The sequence below is a fragment of the Diplotaxodon limnothrissa genome, linkage group LG6, assembly GCF_057381915.1.
Source record: "Diplotaxodon limnothrissa isolate DT_005_m linkage group LG6, D_limnothrissa_male_GT1.1, whole genome shotgun sequence".
NCBI classification, from domain to species: Eukaryota; Metazoa; Chordata; class Actinopteri; order Cichliformes; family Cichlidae; genus Diplotaxodon; species Diplotaxodon limnothrissa.
In genome coordinates this window covers 13,214,626-13,223,158 of record NC_140601.1, presented here as the reverse complement: position 1 = coordinate 13,223,158, position 8,533 = coordinate 13,214,626, and the positions used below count along the sequence as shown (strand labels likewise).

At 41.8% G+C, this 8,533-nt stretch overlaps 1 protein-coding gene across 2 annotated transcripts; it reads left to right on the top strand.

The window, feature by feature from the left end:
* The first annotated feature begins 259 nt into the window (after window positions 1-259).
* On the top strand, window positions 260-7,730 carry iqce (IQ motif containing E). Of its 2 annotated transcripts, none has more exons than XM_085355681.1 (21): window positions 260-331; window positions 537-578; window positions 749-794; window positions 885-1,034; window positions 1,467-1,568; window positions 1,798-1,868; window positions 2,059-2,172; window positions 2,283-2,333; window positions 2,427-2,497; window positions 2,592-2,664; window positions 2,751-2,791; window positions 2,926-3,077; window positions 3,720-3,775; window positions 3,872-4,101; window positions 4,260-4,367; window positions 4,635-4,902; window positions 5,034-5,120; window positions 5,609-5,736; window positions 5,835-5,917; window positions 7,406-7,504; window positions 7,633-7,730. In XM_085355681.1, the coding sequence occupies exons 1-21, from the start codon at window positions 260-262 to the stop codon at window positions 7,728-7,730; spliced, it is 2,142 nt and encodes a 713-aa protein (XP_085211807.1). The 2 variants fall into 2 exon arrangements, with proteins under 2 accessions (XP_085211807.1, XP_085211808.1); XM_085355682.1 differs by having other exon boundaries at window positions 3,854-4,101; window positions 7,406-7,515; window positions 7,638-7,730.
* The last annotated feature ends 803 nt before the right edge of the window (window positions 7,731-8,533 follow it).

The window sequence follows — 8,533 nt, the reverse complement described above, 5'->3', positions numbered from 1 at the left end:
TTTAACAGTTTTAAGGAAGCTATGCTCTACAGCCCACGTTACCGTATGAACTGCTTATTATTAAGGAAAGTTAGCTGTCCCAAAACACGTAAATTCCCAGTTGTAGCATAGCTAGCGTCTCTTTTGTTGCCCCCTCTGTGTATTTCTTAGCAAGAGAGGAGGCGACGTGAAGTGAGATTTGGGAGTTGGGAAAAGATGACCGAATTAGAAGTGGAAAAAGTCGAGTTTTCCAACCTAACATAACATTTATTTACTAGCGATGTTCAGTGCCAATGCTAAGACGTCTTTTCAGGCGAGTGATGTCCAAACAGATGAAGACTACGAGGAGCTGGTGAGTGTTCTGATCTGGCTGGGTTAAAGATACAGCTGTTTACTTAAAACTGACTTTACAGTGGTTCTTGTTGGAATTGCTTATTAAAAGCCTATAAGGTTCTATAATTTAAAGCCATGGTAGTTTATGGCAGTTGTTTTCAGCACTTTTGACTTCTCAATCAGAGGGGATTTCTGTCTTAGTATGGGTGTCTTACGCCTCCTAGGTTGAGGATGGCTTCTCGCTCCCTGCTGATGTTCCAGTAAAGGTAAACAAATGGACTCGTGAATCTAATCTGTGCCACATGAACACATTGTTATGTCTTTGTTTTTATGGCTGGGACATTTCCTTTGCTTTCGACGTGCTCTTCCGCATGAAACCAGTTTCATAAATACTCCTGTCATCTGCTTTGCCCCCTTCGTGTTTGTCCTCTATCAGAAAACGAAAAAGAAAGTCTCTTCTGGCAAGCCTCCTCCTTCTCCAGGTGAGTCCTGTTCGGCTGCACTGTAGGTAGTATTTTCAGACTCTGTAGGAAAACCCACCTTGAAAGTTATGTTTGCTTTTGTATTTGTAGGGTCTCCATACCTCACCAGTCTGAATGTGAATCACAGGAGAGCAGCAGTGGGTGCTTGGAGACTACCAAGGGCCTCTCTGGGGGACACCAGATTGGACACTCCCGGGGAGACTGGCCCAGCTCGCCTTACTTCCCTCAGCAACGGCCTTGGTAGGTGTCATGAAGGCACAACAAGCTCTGTGAATGGTGCCTACATAAATACATTAACAGTGAATGGGTTTATCTGCTTGCTTGAAATGAAACAGTTTATGGAAGGCTGTACAGCAAAAACAAGGAGGTAAAGGGAAATATAGGTTTTCAGTGATTTCGTCACATATCTGAACTTAAATGCATTATTCATGCTCTGCAGCGCGTCCTCGAAAAGTGTGAAAAGGCATGAGTCAGATGCAGTATTGACTCGTGTTGGAACAGTTTGTGTAAGCCAAACTTCTTTTTAATGTTTATTAGCACATCATCTAGGCTTAAAAACAAGCATGGCACAGGCATCTAACACTGCGTTATTAAAAACAATAGAAATCTGCCAAATGAATCAGGAAACCGAAGCATGTTGACAAGTAGCCTCTGTCTGTTTCTCTTTTTCAGATGTGTCTCAAACTCTGAGATCAGAGTGTGACGCCACACCAGAGCTCCTCATGCAGACCCTGAGCACGAGGAAATCCAAACATCTCCACTCTGCTTCCAACGGTGAGAGAACGCGTTTGTGTATCAGACTTAGAAATGGAGCGAAGAGGGAGACAGAGCTGAAGGTCAGGTTTTTGTGCTGAACAGGAGACGCTTAAAAAAAGGAAAAATACTGGCTGTGAAGGGAGTATGATGTGATATTAGTGCAGTCAGTGTTGTTTTTCACGACTTACAAAGCCAAGCATGTGTTGTCTTCTTTGTGAAATCATTTACCTTCTCCCATCATTTGCAGGTTTGACTTTAGTTACAAGTGATTTCATGAAGAAGGAGGACATGTACGATGAGATCATTCACCTCAAGAAGGTAAGGAGTAACACAATCACACGTTAAAACAAGACATGCATGCCTGCACATCGGTGTAGTGACTTTTCCATCTCGTTTTTGTTCTTCTTCTCAAAAATTCTTCCTCTTTAATTTAGTCAGGCTTCTTTAAAATGTAAATCCTTATGCACTTATTATATGTTTGAGTAGTCACTGGTGCTGTTCTCTGCAGAGCCTTCATGAGCAGAAATCTGACAACCAGCAAATGAAAGCCAAAATACGACGCCTGGAGGAAGACAATGCCAAGAGAGAGAAACAGATAGAATCACTGTTGGATCCCACTAAGGTAAGAATAGAAAATTATTTGTTTTTTATTTTTTCGTGTGTCGTTTTTTTGTCAAAGAAACTAAAATGATGGAAAAAAAAAACCCCAACTGTGCAATGTTTTTCCTGTAGGGATCTGAATATACGCGTAGTTTGGTAGATAGGAAAAGAGAAGGGAGCGTGGTGAGTATATCCAGTGGGTTAGTGAACATGCCGGGAATAAATGTAATTTTTAGGATGTGTTTATAACAAGAAAAGCTGATCCTCTTTGTCAAGGTTATCAATGGACTGAGGCAGAGGATCCTAAAGCTGGAGCAGCAGTGCAGAGAGAAAGAAAACGCCCTGAGGTAATGCCGTCCTCCAACTTTGTCTCTGTATGTTTGGTTTCTGTGTAAAACAGAATGATGCTCATGTGATTTATTTATTTTTTTGCTTGTTCAGTAAACTGCAAAGTGAGCTGAGGGCCACCAACCTGGAAGAACTGAAGATTCGAGTCAAATCATACTTTGAGGAGGTAAAATCAGTCCCACTTTGCCCACTGTGAGTTTGGTGGTGTGTAAAGGAGTTCAGTAAAGTGGGTCTGTTTGCCTTTCCTTTTAGATCCAGAGACTGAGGATGCTTCTAGAAGCAGCTGAGAAAAGGTGACTGACACACACGTGTCTGAGTGTAGCCGAGTTCAGGAGAATCACGGATCTCCGTCGTCATCATTATAAAAGGTTAACGAATAAACGAGTATGTTTCTGGCATTGAGACTTCCTTACCTGCTCTGTTGCAGCTGTCGAGCCGAGAGCAAATGCTCCCAGAGGCAGCAAAAAGCTTTGAGCTCCACAGTTCACCGTCTGACTGAGAACCTGGAGCAGCTTCAACAAGAGAACGTGGCACTCAGAGAAGAACTCAACACCGACAGTCCTGCTGGAGGAGCCAAAGGTCTTTTCTCACACGCCACAACGTAGTGCTGAAAAAACCAGCAAGAGTCAGATATCAGTGTAAAACGCCTACAACTCGCTGTATATTTTACATACAGTATGTACATATGTATAAAACCGGGAGGAGTAAAAAACCAATGATACTGGAACCAGTGTGTTCTATATGTTGATTTAGGGTCCCGTTAAAGGAGCTTGTACTAGAAACATGCCTTCCTGTCTCCTAGTAAAGCTCGCTGCTATAAAACAATTGTATTGTTTTTAAATCCTAATTGGTTAATACAGTTTTTCTTTATGATCTACGTAGGTTGCCATTACTGATTACATTCCAGCTAACATTAAGTGCAATGCAAAGACAAAGGAAACAAAGGAATTGGTATTAGTCTTTACATCTGTGCTGTTGGGCGAAAGGGGCAAAAAGTCCTTGTGGTCATGGATGCAGGCAGCTTCCAGAAGACTCAAAAGTTGTAGTTTTTAAGCCACAACTAAAACAAAATGCTGTGCCTCCAATTAAACACACAAGGAGACTAAATGCACTTTGGTCACAAGTGAAAATCCTGGAGATCAAGAGGATGGTCATAAAGTGGTTACAGTTTTCTGCTGTGTGCTGTAATGTTACTGAAAATAGTGTAATGATGTGTCCCAGATTACAGAGAGTGGAGTAAACAGAGACTGTTGAGACGGCTGTTGGAGGTGGAGAAGGTGAGAGGAAGCCGTAACCAGTTGTTCATGTAAACACGAGCAGTTGCCTGCCTCTGTTTCTAAGCTCGCAGCTAACAGACTCTCTCCTCCTGTCAGAGGCTGGAAGACAGCAAAAGACACGCCCAGTCACCAAAGAGCGCCATCCTATTGGATAAGGAAGTCCAGACCACACTCACTGAGAGTCTGGCGTTTACCATGGCAACAGAGGCAGTGGTCTCCGGGGGAACGCTCACTGATGAAAGGGAGGAGGTTTCGGAGTTGAGGGAACGCTTGAGCCAATTGGAGGAGGAGAAAATGGCACTTGAAGAGTTGCTGTCAAGTAGAGAGTGAGTGACGAGCAGCCTGAGACTGCTCAGTTAAAAAACAAAACACTACTTCTAAATGTAAAAGTCTAATAAATGAATGATGTGAACCTACCACATTATTACATCCGTAACAGCAGCTGTTGTTCTCTATACTTAATCTGTGTTGTCTGTGGTTCCAGTGGTGAACTGAAACAGCTGAAGGCTGAAAGAGAAAAACTTGAGAAAGCGACAAAACAGTGGAAAGCTGAACAGAAAAAACTACACGATGAAGAGAGACGGCAGCATAAGTACACTTTCACTCCTGCATTTGGTGTTTGACATGGGTGTGATTCAGTGTGTCCACACTTTTCTTCAATTTGCATTGTTCATAAAATTGATCATTGTAGTTTTAAGTTAAAAGCCAAGTGTAATTCCATTTTAAGTCTTAAGTAATAGATAAATATGTAATAATAATACTAATACTAATAATTATGATGATTTGCAGGTGGAGTTTGCTTTTATTGCAAAGTTGTGTTTATTTACTGCTTTGCACGCGTGTGTTTTGTGTTTCCCAGACAGGAGTTGAAACAGTTGCGAACTCGGATCCAAACTCTGGAGGAGGAAAACAGTAAACTTGCACAGGCTGAGCTTTCCTCTCTTCCTCCCACATTGGCAGAGGAGACTCAGGGCAGCACAGGTGTGAGAGAGGGAGAGGAGAGGGACACGGGGAGCAAAGAGGAGGCAGAGGGAGGTGAGGAATCAGTCACAGATGACGGAGAGAAAGAAGAAATGGAGAAAGCAGCATTAGACATTCAGATATGCTGGAGGGAGCACAGAAACAGGGTATGTAACACGCTTATGCAAAGGAAGTTATTAATATCTGATAGAAATGTTATGTAAAAAAAAAAAAATGTCTAGACACTGGCCCAGATTTCTCTTTCTGTCCATATCCGTCCTCTGCATTCTCTTTTAAGGACACGGTGATGCTGCAGTCAGCTTTAAGAGGCCACCTCTTCAGAGACTCGCAGCTGAAGGAGCTACCGGAAGATGCACTGAATCAGGTTTTACCCACACGCTTCCATGCGATGCACTCATATCAAGCCGTACTTGTAAAGCATCGAGAACAGTGTACTAATAAAAACAATAAATGCTACTTTTCATGGATACTTGAAGACTCATGTCTCGTGTTAAGGTTAATTTGAGCATAACGAGTGCTGATTTTGTTTTTCTAATGCTGGGTAATGATCAGCAGGTGTGTGAAGTATTTTCAGCAATGAAGGACTTAAATGTAATTTTGTTTTTCTTTCTTTTTTTCCTTCAAACCCAAACAAAAGGGGAAAAATTGATTAAACCAGAAATTACTTGTGTGCTGATGTACTTCCAACAATCCTACTAGAGATCATGATGTCCTTAATAAGCCAGAGTCAGCGTTGCAGCTAACACAAATAACCACTAGGTGGCTCTAAAAAACATTTTCTGGTGGGTTGGCTGTAAGCTTTTGTCCCTGCTGAAGCTTTCTTATCTCTTCCCCCTTTTTTGCTGTTTCCAGGTTGAAAAATCCTCAAACTTCAGCGATGAAGCTTCCTCCGTTGGTGACACGCTGGATGATGACGCCTTGACGATGATACAGTCGGCGTGCAGGGGACATCTGGCTCGATGTAGTCTTGCACAAGAAAGGTGACTCATTTATGCACTGAATTAAAAACCAAAACAACAAACAAACAGTCAAACCAAAGAAAAAAATCCACAATTGCTTGTTTGCGTTTGTGTGTTAGGTCTGTGCCTTCTTTAATGGAAAACAATTTTCCCACGCTGGCACCAAGAGGAAGTGCATTACCACACCCACCCAGCAAAAAAGGTGAGGTTCTCGCCATCTTTTAAAAATTGTTTCTATGCAAACACATCCACAGCAAACTATCAAAATATTCATCAGAACACAGCAAAAAACCAAAAAAAGTCACAGCTCTCCATCCATCTTCAGTTCAGGGATAGGGGTTGATGCACCCCAACACGCTGTACAAATGTATTCAGTGCCTTCGTGCTACACTGTAACTGCTCAGTGCTCAGACTTCATATTCACTGATGTATGCACCTCCCTGCTCTCAGGTTCCAAATCACTTATGATTCCTTCCCCCCGGCACTGCTTTGAGTATTGATGGATTTCGCTGGAGCAGTAATGTAATTCTATTGTCCCTGTCTGCTCAGCACCAGCGAGGGCACCGTCTGCCTCAAATAAAATAAAGACTTAAGAGGGCACTCAGCAGACCTTCACACCACTACTGCCTCTACTTTACTAGGAGTAAAAAAGACTGTTTAGGAGCTTAACTGTTTAAACAGAGGCGCAAATGACAAGAAGAAAAAAAGAGTTTGGAAAAATATCCCCCAAACTCTCTGCAAGTAATTCAATGTTAATTAAACTTTACAGAATTATATTTAATGCGCTCACGTCAAGCGATCGCAACATCCGCGATGACTCAGGTCTGTCGCAGCTTCCCATCAGCAGAGCCATCACACAAACGATTGCAGGGATTTGACTGTGTCATGCTGTGATGCAGTTCATTTCAGCGCCGAAGTAGAACCATTTTTTCCTGTTAAATGCCAAAATAGGAAATCAGATGATGACAGTGATTAATTATGAAAAGATCGAATGAGCATGGAACTTTCCATGTGACTGAACCGCTCTGTGAATTATCCTCAATCCTTCCTAAGCAAGAAAGTTAGGAGTTCTCTGAGAACATTGTGCGAAGCTGTTTCTGTTTCAGGAGTCCTGCCTTCACATCTGTCTGCCCTAACTGACTCCCCCATTACTTTCCCCGCCATGTCCCAGAGTATTGAGCATGTCACAGCATGCTTGTGCATAGAGCAAAGCAGTGATGTCAGCATTTTCCCCCCTATAATCTTACAAGGATGCCTCTGCATTTGATACCTTGTGGGCTTCACTGAGAGAGTTTAACCTGCATCGTTCCAGCTTCTTTTCGATCTGAGAACACGTGCTTTCTTATGGAGCTTTACAGTGTGTCGTATTGTGTCATGCTTCACTGGTTACATTGTAGTTATATTTTATAAGTTGTAAAGGACAGCCTCCAGTGAAGCTGTTTTTTACCATCTTCATTTGATGTTTTTAATAATGTGGTGAAAGGCCTATCATGAGCAACATGAACTCCCTCGCTGAGCTGTTCTAGATTCCTACAGACAGGGTTTTATTTGTTGAAAAGTTTAGTCAATGCCACGAGAGAAGAAATGGTCCATATTTAAATGCATGCTGTTAGCACTATAGCATCTGTACATGTGTCTCTGAGGGTGTGGCTGAATGGCATTAATTACTCTTTGCTGTTCTGTTAATAAGATGCTGCATCTCTCAGTGATGATGGTGAAGAGGAAGGTGTAAAGAAAAATACCCGGCCTGCGTCTAACATCTCTGCCTCCAGGAAGACACTCACAAAAGGTCAGACAGAGGTCACAGCAAGTGTTTATTTCTTTCATGGCCTTTGTTCTTAAATGTAAGTGTTAAAGGTAATTATAGAGGAGTGCGTCCACACACCTATAAACATGCGTGCTGTATGTCTCCTGCAGCCCAGAGCGAGTCTCGTGACATCGATGAAGACGCCGCTTTCTATTCTGATGATTCTGATGACATCATCGTGTCTCCGTCACGCCCATCGAGAAGCTGAGTAGTCACTAAGTATAGTTACTGAGTATAGTTACTAAGAAGTTTAACTTCTTACTGAAGCTGCAAATAAAAGCTGGGCTGTTCCAATAATGTTTGTAATATCAATGACAATATTCACTGTGTAACACGAGCTGCTCCCATGCCAATGCCAATAACAGGAATATTCTCAGAACATGTCTCAGTGTTGATGTAAGGTTATGAGATGTTTTTTTTTCTTTAATCAGACAAGAACATAAAACGAACAGCCCATTTTTGTTGAGTGTGTTATTCTTGAGCCAAATATCTCTGTTTAATTAGTCAGATTTATTTTTGCTTCTTTTTGCCTGCTGCATGGGAATTCAAATTGAAATTACAGTAATAAATGCATTTATTTCTGCTAACCTAGCAGGCATCACTTTAAATTCATCTGGCTTCATCAGGCTGTAATAATCCATAAAATCACATTTGCACATGCCTTATTTGGTAATACATGAAAGTCAGCACACTAATATATTTTGCATGCTTAGTTTGTTATAGCTGAGTCTGCGGTGTGGTTGAGGGAAAGCTCTTAACTGATGCACTATTGAGCCAAACTGTGAATAAGTTATAGATCAGGCTGCTGCAATACTGAAACGGTGAGAGCAGGGGAGGATACACAGGGACTGTGTCTAATGCCAATAATACTTGTGCTTTAAAACAGACAAATGAGTCAATAAAATCAACGATCGAGTGCATTTGTCTCCACATGATCAGTGTAACTTAATTTCTGATACAGTAAATAAAATGTTTTTCTAATAAAATCTCCAGTCTCATGTGGTCCTTCCC